Source organism: Podarcis melisellensis (assembly GCF_964234715.1).
Source record: "Podarcis melisellensis genome assembly, chromosome: 2".
Classification (NCBI taxonomy): domain Eukaryota; kingdom Metazoa; phylum Chordata; class Lepidosauria; order Squamata; family Lacertidae; genus Podarcis; species Podarcis melisellensis.
In genome coordinates this window covers 119,872,770-119,888,989 of record NC_138529.1, presented here as the reverse complement: position 1 = coordinate 119,888,989, position 16,220 = coordinate 119,872,770, and the positions used below count along the sequence as shown (strand labels likewise).

General features: G+C 46.4%; 1 protein-coding gene across 1 annotated transcript; it reads right to left on the bottom strand.

Annotated features, from left to right (window-relative positions):
* Nucleotides 1–8,743: 8,743 nt before the first annotated feature.
* On the bottom strand, nucleotides 8,744–16,220 carry LOC309363255 (vomeronasal type-2 receptor 26-like; the record flags this gene model as incomplete). The annotated part of the gene is made up of 6 exons (XM_081899359.1): nucleotides 8,744–9,654; nucleotides 10,441–10,567; nucleotides 11,672–11,884; nucleotides 14,359–15,162; nucleotides 15,421–15,712; nucleotides 16,123–16,220. 6 exons carry the CDS (start codon nucleotides 16,218–16,220, stop codon nucleotides 8,744–8,746), a joined length of 2,445 nt encoding a protein of 814 aa, XP_081755485.1.

Sequence of the window (16,220 nt, the reverse complement as noted above, 5' to 3'; positions counted from 1 at the left end):
CCGATAGCAAGTGTAATAATCCTGTGTGGATTTCCCGTTCCTCCACTAAGTCCAGATGGTTTCCATATATCTCCTTCGTAGATAACATCACTTTTTCCATCGTAAATTTTGGCATTTGTTGCTCTTAAGTCCCACCGAGGAGTTGATTCACCATATGTAAACAACTCTATTTCTCTCTTTCTCCTCCCAGACCCAAGAGCTCCCACAATGCCTCACAAAATGGCGACGGTATTTTTTTTCTGAGTGCGACACTCCAAAACTCTTAACTTTCCAGCTTCGTCTTGAAACATTGCTTTGGATCGAAAGTTTATCTCCACACAGCCTTAAATCCACAGCTTAAGTCCTTAATTTCTGACTCATTAGGGGAGGGGGTTTCTTGTTAAGTCACATAAAGAGGAAGAGGCAGGTTTCCCCCCTCCCCCCTCAGTCATTTGTCATACCGTATCTTGACGTTCTTCTCGTGTTTTATTGTTGTCTTGTTATCAGAGATCTCTTCTGTCAGCAGTATTTACTCCCCTTATTCCTTGATGTATGTGCAATTAATCACGTCCAAATTGTTTCTTTTAAAGATCATTGCAACCAGCGGCGCGAATCGGGAACGGCGTCGAGGAGTGCCGAAAATCCCACAGGAGGGCTTTGTGCCTAGTGCCCCCACCCCCACAAATTCGGGGGTGGTATAGGGCACAGCAGGCAAGGGCCGTCCCCCCCCCAATCCTGGGGGGGTTAGGGAGTCTAATTACCCCCATCATAGCCTCCAAATTACCTCGTGTGGATCGGAGAGATGTTATTGTCAGCCATCTTCCGATGCGCCCCCTAGTGGCCCCCCTCCGTCTGGCACAACTTCTGATTGCCTGCAGGACACTCCTGCAGCCACTCCTTGGTTTCCGAACGTTTCGGAAGTCGAACGGACTTCTGGAATGCATTCTGTTCGAAAACCAACACACAACTATATATATATACTTTATAATTTGTGTAAATGAGAAGTAAAAATTAGTAGCATGATAGAACATTCAAGCACTGCATGGCTGGATTAACTCCAAAGTTTGTGGAACTCAAGGTCGTGGAGAAACGGCAGGCATTGGGGTGATGCATCTATTGGAAGTGCACAAACAGCCTTAGGATCAGAAGTAACGGCATATTTGTGCCATCTGGGGAACCAGGAGAAGGAAAGAAAAAATCACCAATCAGCTTTTTGCTTTAACAGGTGGTGGTGATCTTTCTCTGGTCAGTATGGCGTCCGCCCTGTTTGACCTCAGGTGAAAACTTTAACAAATTCATCAAGGGAAGTCTCATGAAGACAGTGTTGCAGTGGTTTATGATTGGTCACGGGTCAACAAAGCTGACCTACCTTTCTTTGTACCTTAAAGCAAATTAATCTAGTCAGTTTCATGTGAGATTACACTCCACTGAAAAGTTTTTGGCAGCAGGTAATAAAGACAATCAACATGACTGTACAGAACAATCTTAAATTTGCAGAGGAGTCGGGAAGCAGCCAACAAAAGAGAGGCTCACATTCTTCCCAGACAGTAGTTTATCAATTCCCCGTTGCTGTGAGAAGGACAGGAATGCAGAGTGTGCTGGAGAGGAACTGACTCTCTCAAGTGACACAGGCAATGTCAGAATGTGGGAGTGGGGCAAGCAGTTCCGGAAGGAGAGTTAATTCATCCAAGGAGCAGACGTATGGGAAAGGTCTTAGACAGAAAACAAAGTCGGAAACAGAAAGGGCATATGATCCGGATATTCTGCCGTACCCGGAATCACTCCCCAGAAGGGTCAACTGCCTATTGTCATTAACACTTCTGCACACTGTATAAGAGCTCCAAAGGAGTCGGGAAGCAAGAGAGAGGCACGCAAGAGAGAGGCTCGCATTCTTCCCAGACAGTAGTTAATCAATTCTCCATTGCTGCGAGAAGGACAGGAATGCAGAGTGTGCTGGAGAGAAACTGACTCTCTCAAGTGACACAGGTAATGTCAGAATGCGGGAGTGGGGGAAGCAGTTCCACACCGGAAGGAGAGTTAATTCATCCAAGGAGCAGACGTATGGGAAAGGTCTTAGACAGAAAACAAAGCCGGAAATGGAAAGGGCATATGTTCCGGATATTCTGCCGTACCCGGAATCACTCCCCAGAAGGGTCAACTGATTCATAAGTCACCGATGTGTGACTAGGTGTCCGAGCCTGCATGCTTGTATTGCTATAAAGCGTCAAGCTAATGACGACTAATGATGACATGTTATCAACATGGCAGCCTGGCTCCTGACACCTATTTTCCTGGTACCGAATCTTACATAATCTACTTTAAACGTGTAACCCGAAGTATTAAAAAATAAAAATAAAAAAGACATTGTTTAGGTAATCACTCTTTAGTAATGCACTAAAGCACATATGTAACTGATCAGCAATAATGACTACACTCATGAAATGTACCTTACCCTTCCCTGATCATATGTGTATGTGGCCATTATTAGGGAAGATGGAAGATACCAGTATTCATAGGAAAAATGGATCCCTCCCAAGTGTGGAAAGTTGACTGCAATTCCAGCTGTAGCTTCCATGTGCTTTGAATACCTAATGTGGAACTATATTTAGTGTCCTGTAGGTGAGGAGATGTGATTTGGGCTGGCCAGAACTGTTTTACTCAGAAATAGATAAACATCCTTTAAATCTAATTCTGAAATATCTTTTGGATGCATTTTATCCCTCCCCCCCCCACCCACAAAGAAATAGTCATTGCCCTAGATCTCACATTTTCTATCCCCAGGAACCACCTGAAATGGCTGAACATTACTGGGGTCCATGTTTGCAAATGGCTAAATTATCCATCACATGTTTTCCTTGTGACAAATGACTCTGCTTTCTTCAATTATTTCCTGGCCTAATTCAAAATGCTGGCTTTGACCTATAAGGGTGTATAAGGGACATTCTATTTTACATCAGTATTACTGGGTGGGAGAGGAGGTCCTTTTGTGCCCGTTAAGATTTTTTGAAAAGCTTTTCATGATACAGACAACCCCTTCCCAAAAGTCCCACTATTTCAGGGCTTGGGTGAGGTGTAGGTCAGCAATTAAAACAACAGAGAAGTCAGTAAATTTAACACTTTATTCCAAGTGAAACAGAAGCAGTCTGGTCTAGTGATCCCAGTAACCCTTCTCTGCAGCTTTTGCCCTGATGGGTTAGTTGTGAGGACTGAAGGCCCCCACCATCCCACTGCCCACTAATGCTACTCCTCTCCACGGTCTATCCCAAGCAGTTTCAATCTGCGCCTTTGCACAACTGATTTCTGTTCAGCCTGTTTCATTTCTCTGCATGTCCTTGGAGACCAAGAGAGAGAGAAGCTGGGTGCAGCCAGAGGGAAGAGGAGACTCCATGGCTTTTGAAGCAGCCTACCCCTCTGTCTCCTAGTTCCACACGTCTCCAACCTCGCTTTCTACCTCAGAGTCTGAACTGTCCTCTGCCTCCGACTCTTCCTGCTCACTAAAACTTGTTACCTCACCTGCGTATTGTTACCCTGCAAAGGGGGTCTTAGTTCCTCTGGTTCTTCAAGCGAAAAGAAGACAAACAGTGTGTGGTAAGGATTCCATTTTATGCAAGCTGCAGCAGGAGTGGCCCAGAGGATATCTCCAAAAGCTGGGCAACTTGTATGCGCTTCAAGGCACTTTTATAACTGTTTCTATACAGTGGTAGCTCGGGTTACAGATGCTTCAGGTCACATATGCTTCAGGTTACAGACTCCGCTAACCCAGAAATAGTACCTTGGGTTAAGAACTTTGCTTCAGGATGAGAAAAGAAATCGTGCAGCGGCAGCGGGAGGCCCCATTAGCTAAAGTGGTACCTCAGTTTAAGAACACTTTCAGGTTAAGAACGGACTTCTAGAACGAATTAAGTTCTTAAACCGAGGTACCACTGTATATGATTACCTCATGCCCGATCTTTCCAAGCAATATACAGTGGTACTTAATTCGTTCCGGAGGTCTGTTCTTAACCTGAAACTGTTCTTAACCTGAAGTACCACTTTAGCTAATGGGGCCTCCTGCTGACGCCACGCCGCTGGAGCACGATTTCTGTTCTCATCCTGAAGCAAAGTTCTTAACCTGAAGCACTATTTCTGGGTTAGCAGAGTCTGTAGCCTGAAGCGTATGTAACCTGAAGCATATGTAACCCGAGGCACCACTGTAATTGGATACCTGAGCATGTGGACAACTCATGAACCCCTCATGTTCACTTCTATAATAATAATAATTTATTATTTGTACCCCGCCCATCTGGCTGGGTTTCCCCAGCCACTCTGGGCGGCTTCCAACAGAAATGAAAAATACACTAAAATGTCACATATTAAAAACTTCCCTGAACAGGGCTGCCTTCAGATGTCTTCTGAATGTCAGGTAGTTGTCCATCGCCTTGACATCCGGTGGGAGGGCATTCCACAGGGCGGGCGCCACCACTGAGAAGGCCCTCTGCCTGGTTCCCTGCAACTTGGCCTCTCGCAGGGAGGGAACTGCCAGAAGGCCCTCGGAGCTGGACCTCAGTGTCTGGGCAGAACAATGGGGGAGGAGACGCTCCTTCAGATATACTGGACCGAGGCCATTTAGGGCTTTAAAGGTCAGCACCAACACTTTGAATTGTGCTCGGAAACGTACTGGGAGCCAATGTAGGTCTTTCAAGACCGGTGTTATATGGTCTCGGCGGCCGCTCCCAGTCACCAGTCTAGCTGCCGCATTCTGGATTAGTTGTAGTTTCCGGGTCACCTTCAAAGGTAGCCCCACGTAGATAACCAGAGCATGTACCACTCTGGCAAGACAGTCCGCAGGCAGATAGGGTCTCAGCCTACGTACCAGATGGAGCTGGTAAACAGCTGCCCTGGATACAGATTTGACCTGTGCCTCCATGGACAGATGTGAGTTCAAAATGACTCCCAGGCTGTGCACCTGGTCCTTCAGGGGCACAGTTACCCCATTCAGGACCAGGGAATCCTCCACACCTGCCCGCCTCCTGTCCCCCCAAAACAGTACTTCTGTCTTGTCAGGATTCAACCTCAATCTGTTAGCCGCCATCCATCCTCCAACCGCTTCCAGACACTCACACAGGACCTTTACCGCCTTCACTGGTTCTGATTTAAAAGAGAGGTAGAGCTGGGTATCATCTGCATATTGATGAACACCCAGCCCAAACCTCCTGATGATCCCTCCTAGCGGCTGCATGTAGATGTTGAAAAGCATGGGGGAGAGGACAGAACCCTGAGGCACCCCACAAGTGAGCGGCCAGGGGTCTGAACACTCATCAACCCCACCACCACTTTCTGAACACGGCCCAGGAGGAAGGAGCGGAACCACTGTATGACAGTGCCCCCAGCTCCCAGCCCCTCAAGACGGTCCAGAAGGATGTCGTGGTCGATGGTATCAAACGCCGCTGAGAGATCCAGCAGAACTAGGAAACAGCTCTCACCTTTGTCCCTAGCCCGCCGGAGATCATCAACCAGTGCGACCAAGGCAGTTTCAGTCCCATGATGAGGCCTGAATCCCGACTGGAAGGGATTCAAATGGTCCGCTTCTTCCAGGCGTGCCTGGAGTTGTTCAGCAACCACTCGCTCAATCACCTTGCCCAAGAATGGAAGGTTTGAGACTGGGCGATAATTGGCCATCGTGGCCGCATCTAAAGATGGTTTTTTAAGAAGCGGTTTGATAACCGCCTCTTTCAGCGGGTCTGGGAAGGCTCCCTCACGGAGGGAAGCATTCACCACCCCACAAAGCCCATCGCCCAGTCCTTCCCGGCTAGCTTTTATAAGCCAGGATGGGCAAGGATCCAGGAGACAGGTGGTTGGCTTCACTCGTCCAAGCAGCCTGTCCACATCCTCGGAGGTAACAGATTGAAATTGATCCCACACAACTTGACCAGACAGGACTCTAGCACTCTCCCGCCCCGGCCCTGCTCCCACGGTGGAGTCTACTTCTTCCCGAATCTGAGCGATTTTATCTGCAAAAAAAATTGCAAAATCATTGCAGGAGAACATGTGGCCCGTACTGGGCTCCGATGTTACAGGTGGTTCCGCTAAATTGTGAACCACCTGAAAGAGTCTCCTGCTGCTGTTTTCTGCAGATGCAATAGAGGCGGTGAAGAAAGTCTTCTTCGCCGTCGCTGTCGCCACTTGGTAGGCTCGACGTTGAGCTCTAACCCGTGTCCGGTCAGATTCAGAATGAGTTATCCGCCACCGGCGCTCTAGCCGTCTCAACGATTGTTTCATTGCCCTCAGATCTGTGGAAAACCACGGGGCTCTCTGGGCTTCATGCAATCGGAGAGGGCGCTTCGGAGCCAAACAGTCAATAGCCCTGGTTAACCCCACATTCCAGCGGGCCACCAGGGAATCGGCTGAAAGGCCATCAACATGGGATAAAGCATCCCCTACCACTCTCTGGAAACCATTTGGATCCATTAAGTGGCGGGGGCGGACCATCCGAATCGGTCCCACCTCCCTGCAGAGGGGATGGGTCGCAGAGAAGTCTAGTTGCACCAGGAAGTGGTCTGACCATGGCACTTCTTTCGTTTCACTTTTACTTAGTGTCAGATCACCAACATCCGTAGAGGTAAACACCAGGTCCAAGGCATGTCTGCGGCTATGGGTTGGGCCAGACTTATTCAGGGACAGCCCCATGGAGGCCATGCTTTCCACGAAGTCCCGAGCGGCCCCTTGTAAGGTCGTGTCGGCATGGATGTTAAAATCCCCTAGGACGACCAAGCTAGGTGTCTCCAGGAGAACATCCGCCACGACCTGAAGTAGCTCGGGCAGGGAATCCTTGGTGCAGCGGGGAGGTCGGTACACCAAAAGGAATCCTGTACTGCCCCTATTGCCCAACTTCCAGAACATGCACTCAGAAAACTGGGTCTTCCCAATAGGACGCCTGGTGCAAACTAATGACTTCCTAAAAATCACTGCAACCCCCCCTCCCCGCCCACATGACCTGGGTTGCTGTGCGTAAGAGAAACCTGGTGGACAAGCGGCAGCAAGGACAGGCCCATCTGCTTCATCCAACCAAGTCTCTGTTACACATGCCAGGTCAAGTCCTCCATCCATGATCAAGTCATGGATGGCAGTGGTCTTATGAATCATTGACCTGGCATTGCACAGCAACACTTTCAGGTCATGTGGGTATCCCTTGCTGATTCTAGTATTCATCCGGTCAGGACCAGACCCAGAGGCAGGGATAGTCCTCAGACAACGACTAAACCTGCCTCCTCTGTAATGACATGGTCTGGTCTTAGCGTAACTCCTCCTCCTACCCGTGATCACTGAGATCGGTTGTCCCAGTGCATTCCCCCCTGTGAAACATATCCCAGCCATTTTGTGGGCTGGGGCCCATTCCCCGGCAGCCCTGACCCCTCCCCTTAAGAGCAAAATAACCCCTTTAAAAAACAAAACAAAAAAAAACCCACACAAATACAACAATACAAACAAAAAACAATAAAAATTACAAAAATTACAAAAACATAAAATCAAACAAATTCCCAGGCCCAATAAACATCCACCGCACCCCCCCCATACAAAAAATTCAAAATAAAAATTTTAAAACATTTTAAAAGCACTCTGCAGCCCTCCAGCAGTGACAGCAACTGTTCTAGTGAGGCCCGTCAGGCCCTGCCCCAGGCCAGATGGTGAGTGGCAGGAAGGAGCAGGACCCCATACACTCACACAGGAGGGTCCTCCCGGGCAGCAGAGTCCAGCAGTCCTTTATGAGGCTTCAGGCCCCGCCCCAGGCCAGATGGTGAGTGGCAGGAAGGAGCAGGGCCCTCTAATTGGTTACACCAGAGGTTTTCAATCTTTTTGAGTCCACAGCTCCCTTGACCAACTCCATTCTTTCTGCGGCTCCTCAGAAGCCCACTTATGTCATCTCTCGCCTGCAGAGCTGGCAGCCCCTCGCCCCTGTTGGAGCACCCTCCCTTGTGGAGTGTCCTTTCAGCCTCCCCCCTCGTCTCCTTGGGGGTCCTCTGAGCAGCAGTCGCCACCGCCCCTGGTCCCTGAGCAACGCCATGCCCCAAAGAGAGGTGCTGCCAGGCCTGCATGGTGGAAAGGCTCCCCTTTGGCACTTGCCACTCAGCTCCCAGGCAGGCCTTGCACCCAGATGGCCAGGCGGAACATCTGACAAGAGGTGAATTAGGAGGGGAGTTGAGAGAGAGACCAATAGCTGCTGCCAGTGGGAGTATCTTGTGATGCACATGTAAGAGGCTTGAGAATTGCTGGTTGCTTCTTTCTTTCAGTGTGACAGCCCCCCGTTAGACCCAACTCGGTGAGCCTGCCCTGTACAGAAACAACCGTAGCCAAGAAGGAAAGACCAGCAGCTGCCAATGGCCAGTTTGATGGATGACAAGGCAATAAACCAGCACTTCTAAAACATGAAGTACAAAAGCTTTGTGACTAGTGGTGAGTTATTATGCATTGATTTTTATTGTTGCCAACATTCTTATTTAGACAGGCCTACTCAGATGTTTATAAAGCTTGTAAGAGTTTTAATTCGTCTTAGTTTATTCTATTGTGGTTTTGCCTTTGTTACATGAAAGGATAATTTTATTGCTTTATCCTTTTGGAAACTGCTTTGAGTTATTTTTCCCTACAACAAAGTGGAGCGTAAATTTTATGAAATTAATTAATTAAAGAAATAAATGGGATTAACCGTGTGTGAAGCTACACTTAAATGAGAAGTACTGCATTTCCATTACTGCTGCACTGCAGTTCAACTATAAAATAATATTTTAAGTCAGATGCCATCTTTAGTTTTTGTTGTCAGGTGCTCCTTTGTATTCAGATCAGGCCTGAATATGATGATGTAGCACTTGGGAAGAAAGATGCAGCCCAGGAGACCAGCACTGGAGGCCAACATAGAGAAGACCTGCACGGCTACCATGTATTTTCCCTTGGTGCTCAGGTAAGTGGGAACAAAGGACACCCAAACACTGCAGAAGACCAGCATGCTGAAGGTGATCAGCTTGGCTTCATTGAAGGCCCCAGGTAGCTTCCTGGCCAGGAAAGCCACTGTGAAGCAGATGGCAGCCAGGAAGCCCATGTAGCCAAGGGCACAATAAAACATGGCAACAGACCCTTCGTTGCATTGCAGGATGATCTCTCCAGGCTGAGACTGCATATCAGAATCTGGGAATGGGGGAGACACCCCCAGCCAGGTGCTGCAGATGATAACTTGAACGCAAGAACAGAAAATGATAATGGAGTTGGCCAGACTCTTCCCCAGCCATCTCCTCACCTTGTTCCCAGGTTTTGTGGCCATGAAGGCCAGCACCACAGTGATGGTTTTAGCCAGTACAGAAGACACAGCAACTGAGAAGATAATGGTGAAGGCCATTTGTCGGAGAAGGCAGGTCACTTTCCTTGGCCGGCCAATGAAGAGGAAGGAGGACAAAAAGGAGAGCAAGAGAGAGACGAGGAGGATGTAGGAGAGGTCCCGATTGTTGGCTTTGACAATGGGGGTTTCCTGGAATCTAATGAAGATTCCTAACACAAAGCTTGTGATTAAATATAAGAGGAGGGCAATGGAAACCAAGAGGATCCCCAACTTGTCTTCATAGGCTAGGAAGCTGAAAATCTTGGGGACACACTGATCTTGGTTCTTGCTTGGGTGCTCATCTTCTGGACATTTGTTGCAATGGTCTGCATCTGCAATGATAAAGAGTTACTTCATTGTCTTATGATTTTTGTTCCATGTATCATGCAGGTCTTTGTATTAGTCTCGATTCTTCAGGATGGCATAATATATTGGGTGGCAGCTTATACCAGAGACCTAGAATGTCCTAAATCATGCTATTGAGACTCCTGGCTTCACTCTGTCTACCCTTTCGGGTCAGCCTCTTCTAGTTGGTGGTAATCAACACCAGTATGAATATCTTACTGATATTTATTCGGTATGTACAGTACCTCTTTATATATTTTGTTTTACTGTATAACATTCGTGCAGGTTGCTCAGTTTTGTTGTCATTCATTGCTAGCAATGCCTTCTATTCCATTTCCAGCTGATGAAGACTTTATTCCGAAACAGTGAACTGTTCCGGATACACTGTCCTCTTCAGACTTCCTTTTAAGACTTCTGAGAGACGTCTTCCTTTGAGACTTTCATAGGACGTCTTCCTTTGAGAGACAGCTTGGCGTTCCTCACTATTCATTGACTTGTTTGACTCCTCATTTGACTCTTATATATACAACAGCTTAAAGTCACTTGTATATTTTGTGAGATGTACCGTATGATAGATACATTATTTTGTAGTGGCGTATTAGCATATTTTGAGTGACATTGTAATTAATTATATATCCACTACCAGTTATTAGCCAGTGTGTTCCATTTGCATTGATTGTTACATTTTGTAACGCAGGGGGTTGTGTTTGTCTTCTAGTTGGTGGGACATGCCTGGTTCTGAAAGGGCTTCCTTTCCCTCTGGAATTCCTTACCTTCCTGGGTGGAGATGGTCCCACTGGGACATTGAGCACAAGCATAGCAGCAAAGCGGCTTTCCTTCTTGAATCACTTTGACGTATCCAGAAGAGCAGCTTTTGCTGCACCTTGAATGTGGAAGTGTCTAACCATAAAATGAAGGAATATCAAATAAAAAGTGTTAGGGATGAGTCAATAAGCCACAGAACTGAGTAACAGGCAAAGAAAATACACAATCACTCCTCATTTTACTAGAAAATTGCTCTAGCTTCTGCCCCACAGAAAAGGGTCCTTGTGGATTAGACCAGAGACCCATCTGGTCCAGCATTATTTTCTCAGAATGGGAAACCACATATCATTGATCTATTGTAAATGCATTCTCTAAACTGATAATCAGCATCTAGTCCAATCTGGGGGGCAAATTAAGCAGATGAGATGGATGCAAAGCTTCACTGCCACATGGAAGATGGAGCAAGCTTGTTTTCTCCTGCTCCGGAGGGTAGGACCGGAACCAATGCCTTCAAGTTACAAGGAAGGAGATTCCAATTAAACATCAGAAAGAACTTTCTGGTCTCCCTTGGGAGGTTGTGGACTCTTTCCCTGGCAGTTTTAAAGCAGAAGTTCGATGGGCATCTGTCATGGATGCTTTAGCTGAGATTCTTGCATTGCAGAGAGTTGGACTAGATGACCCTTAGGATCCCTTCCAGCTATGCAATACTATGATTCTATGAAATGCCTTAGGATGAGAAGAGCCTTAATATTTACTGCAGTAGGGTGAGGGGCTCACCGGGTGTTTCTGCAAATAAACCCCACCTAGTGTTCTGAAGTGCTTTTGAATTATGGTGCTAGAGAAGACTCTTGAGAGTCCCATGGACTGCAAGAAGATCAAACCTATGCATTCTGAAGGAAATCAGCCCTGAGTGCTCACTGGAAGCACAGATCGTGAAGCTGAGGCTCCAATACTTTGGCCACCTCATGAGAAGAGAAGACTCCCTGGAAAAGACCCTGATGTTGGGAAAGATGGAGGGCACAAGGAGAAGGGGACGACAGAGGACGAGATGGTTGGACTGTGTTCTCGAAGCTACCAGTATGAGTGTGCCCAAACTGCGGGAAGCAGTGGAAGACAGGAGTACCTGGCGTCCTCTGGTCCATGGGGTCACAAAGAGTCGGACACGACTAAATGACTAAACAACAACAGTGTTCTGAAGGCACTGAATAACTGGGGTTCTTAACCCTTGGTTTTCCTCACCTGAGCAAGCTGCCCAAGCCACACAATGGCATCTTTGTCAATGCTGAACCTTTTGTCTGGAGCTGCTTGCTGCTTGAGACTCCCAATTTTCACAGAAGCCACAGACTTGTTGGGCCACACCACCCTGGTAAAAATATCAAAGTTGGCGGCCAACTCCCCATCCGCATCCATGGAGGCATTGTAATATCTAAAGTTCCTCAGAAATGAGTGGAACTAGAATGACACATGGATAAAAAGAACATCACTTCAGTGCTTCCCATTTGGGGATGGGACGAAACGTGAGGTTCTTTTATTGGAAATTATGTTTTGTTGCTCTGATTGTACCCAAATCTTGCACAATGGTCCCAGACATCAAGCTTTTAGCACCGGATTCTGACTGTCCCTGGTTGTTCTTCCTGCTTATTGCTGGTGTTGTCAGAGAAACAAAACTCTTCTGACTCTGGGGAGGCGACCATGGAGACTTTTCAGCACTGGATCACCAGATATACCAATTCTGCCTCGAAAGCTCACTCCACTCCTCCTGCTGCTTGAATGGACAGCCCCTTCCCCTCTCTTCTCTTTCTCTCCCGTTCGCTTTCTTTCTTTCTGGGCTTAGTGGGAAAAGCACCTGCTGGTTTCAAGGCACCTGAGTGGGATTCCCTCACCGTTACCCTGTGCTTCTTGCCGCATTTTCCAATTCTTATTTTTTATCAATTTTCCAAATTATTACAAATCTTGCCGGATTGCTTCAATTTAATACAATGTAATACAATGTAATTTAATTCCAAAACTGGCTTCCTGCTCTCCTTATAAGATACAGGTGAAACTTGGAAAATTAGAATATCATGGTAAAGTTCATTTATTTCAGTAATTCAACTTAAAATGTGAAACTAATATATGAGATAGACTCATGACATGCAAAGCGAGATATGTCAAGGCTTTATTTGTTATAATTGTGTTGATCATGGCATACAGCTGATGAAAATCCCAAATTAACAGTCTCAGAAAATTAGAATATTAAATGAAATCAGAAAAACAAGGACTGCAAATAGAGCAATATTGGACCTCTGAGAAGTAGAAGCATGCATATGTACTCAGTACTTGGTTTGTGCCCCTTTTGCATCAATTACTGCCTCAATGCAGCGTGGCATGGATGCTATCAGCCTGTGGCACTGCTGAGGTGTTATGGAAGACCAGGATGCTTCAATAGCAGCCTTCAGCTCTTCTGCATTGCTCAGTCTCATGTCTCTCATCTTTCTCTTGGCAATGCCCCATAGATTCTCTATGGGGTTCAGGCCAGGTGAGTTTGCTGGCCTATCAAAGACAGTAATCCCATGAGCATTGACCCAGGTTTTGGTACTTTTGGCAGCGTGGGCAGGTGCCAAAGTCCTGCTGGAAAATGAAGTCAGCATCCTCATAAAGCTCGTCTGTGGAAGGAAGCATGAAGTGCTCCAAAATCTCATGGTAGATGGCTGTGTTGAGCCTGGACTTAATGAAGCACAGTGGACCAACACCAGCTGATGACAAGGCTCCCCAAATCAACACAGACTATGGAAATGTCAGATTGGACTTCAAGCATCTGGCATTGTGTGCCTCCCCATCCTTCCTCCAGACTCTGGGTCCTTGGTTTCCAAATGAGATGCAAAAGCTGCTCTCATCAGAAAAGAGATTTGGGGAGCCAATCATCACAATTATAACAAATAAAGCCTTGACATGTCTCGCTTTGCATGTTATGAGTCTATCTCATATATTAGCTTCACCTTTTAAGTTGAATTACTGAAATAAATGAACTTTCACCTGTATGTCCATGATGTTTCACCTGTTCCGACTCATAATCTTAATTAGTCTCTAGATGACTCCTCCAGTATTTACTGATATTATCATTCATCAGCTGCCCCTTTACATCCCTGCATACAGCAAAAAAATCAAATACAATGGTACCTCGGGTTACATACACTTCAGGTTACAGACTCCGCTAACCCAGAAATAGTACCTCGAGTTAAGAACTATGCTTCAGGATGAGAACAGAAATTGTGCAGCGGCAGCAGGAGGCCCCATTAGCTAAAGTGGTTCTTCAGGTTAAGAACAGTTTCCGGTTAAGAGCGGACCTCCGGAACGAATTAAGTACTTATCCCGAGGTACCACTGTAAACCTTAATACTGTATATGTTCTATAACAGCAAATGCGGTTTCTTTTTCCAAAGCCTGGTGTTGTATCCCAGCTTCATATATTTTTCATATATCTATAAAACAAAGTATGGAAATTATTCCTGCATTGCAAGGGGTTAGATTGGATAGCCCTTGGATCCCTTCCAACTCTAAGATTCTATGAAATGTATTTGATTAGGGTTGATTAGTTACTGTATCATACTATATATTTCTTATTGTAATTCTTGCACTTTCCTTCTTCCTCTTTCCCCCCTTTCCCTTTCATCGCTATAATACACACACACATTAAATTTGGCCGCCTCAGAAGTTCCTCCACCATGGGTTAGAAATATAAGAAAAGGTTGTTGCTTTTTCTGTAGCAATGGCACCCCCAACCCGCAAAAAAAAAAACAAGCCCTGATTGGTGAGATACCCTTCCAAAATACATAAATATTAAAGAAGTGGAGAGGTGTTGTGGGATCCCCACAAAGCCTGTTCTGAATAATGATAGAACACTTTTGCACATTTCATTCGTACTATCAGTGATGGAAAAAGGAATACCTGCCATGGCTGTAGCCTCTGAAGCCTCCGCCCGTCTCCTCCACCCATCATTGCCACCTGCTTGGATCTGAATGAGTAAGCAGCATTTAAGGCATGTGCCACAGCATACGCACTGCTATAGATGTTGTAGTTGTCTGGAGAAAGACTCTGCGCAAGAATATCCAGGGGCAATTCCCCTTTTTGTTCACATCTGAGACGTTCTTTCACAGAAAACAAGTGCTTTGAAAAGAAACAATCAAACACTTCCTTCCAGTAAGGAACTAAGCGACTGGAGTCAAAATAGTCGTGTTTTGGGGCAATCTCTGTCTGAATTAAGAAGGAAAAGAAACAGTGGCGGTGCTGGAAATGTAATCTCCAGTTAGAGAACGTTGGGGTGATGTCCCACAAAGCTGTTGTGATCCAGACTTTCCCCTCGGTGGACTGTAGCGACAATCTTAGTAATTCATTTATAAAGAATATTCCGCTGAAGAAAGAACGAGTCTCTGCATAGTGAACAAATACATTGACTTGTCCCAATGTGAAAATTGAATCAACCTGAATTTTCACTAAATACCGAGTCATTTCTGGGATTCTGTATGAGAAGGCAGCACAAACACCATTCGAGGTGAGCAGAGGGGTCAAGGACCTCATGAACCTTTCTCCGTTGTCATTCTCTGGAGCAAAGAGACCGATCCATGTCCATCTGAAATGCAGGAGCAACTTGACAATCCCTGTGTATTGGTGGTCATCTTTGGGGATCATCCGGTAGAAAAAAGGGAACTGAGTTTTATCATTGATGTCATGGGAGACAAATCCATAACTAACCTGGATGGGAACAGAAAAGAAAAGTGTTTGGCTTGGCTTTGTTTGAATTTCCTCAAATACAGGTCTCCTCTCCATAACATAGGATTCTGTCAGTCCAGATGGACAGGAAGGAAGGAAGGAAGGAAGGAAGGAAGGAAGGAAGGAAGGAAGGAAGGAAGGAAGGAAGGAAGGAAGATTGCTACTAACAGAAACCTTCTCCCTCAGACATCCAAACACATTTTAAAGCAAAGTGAAATTAGACTGCTCCCCAATTCACACCTGTGGGATTTTGTAGATGCCCAACATGTTCGAAATATGGAGAGAGATTTCAGAGTCTGCACCATCTAAAACAGCCAGCAGGTTATTCTGCCTTCCACACCTGTAGTTTGGAATACTTGCATGACTGGTGTAGAGCAGCTCTACCATGGCGTCGTATGTGATTCTTGTTTTGTCATAGTTCTCAAAGATATTGTAGCCCAGGGTGATGTTGGGTAAGAGCCTGGGATTCTGGTTGATCTCGTGGATGGCGAGCAGGAAGGCCAGATTGTGGAGTAAAACTGTGTATGTTTCTCTGCAACAAAACATACATCTCACACGTCACCCTCCATTTAATAATGTATGTCACAGTCATAGAATCAGAAAATGGGAGAGGTGGCAGGGACCCCAAAGTCTAGGTCAACCCCCTGTAACACAGGAATTGCTGATGGCCATTCATCCAAGCGACCCATCATATTTGCAGTCTCCTCTTGCTCAAGACCCTGATGTTGGGAAAGATGGAGGGCACAAGGAGAAGAGGAGAACATCGAACGAGATGGTTGGACAGTGTTCTCGAAGCTACAAACATGAGTCTGACCAAACTGCCGGAGGCAGTGGAAGACAGGAGTGCCTGGCGTGCTCTGGTCCAGGGGGTCACGAAGAGTTGGACACGACTAAACGACTAAACAACAACAACTTGCTCAAGGCAGCACATATGTGCCATACCTCATGCCACCATTTGACCCTGATAATAACTCTTTGATGTAAGAGAAGCCACAGGAGAGCCAAAGATTGCGTGGCTGAGTATTGATGTGCACGTACAT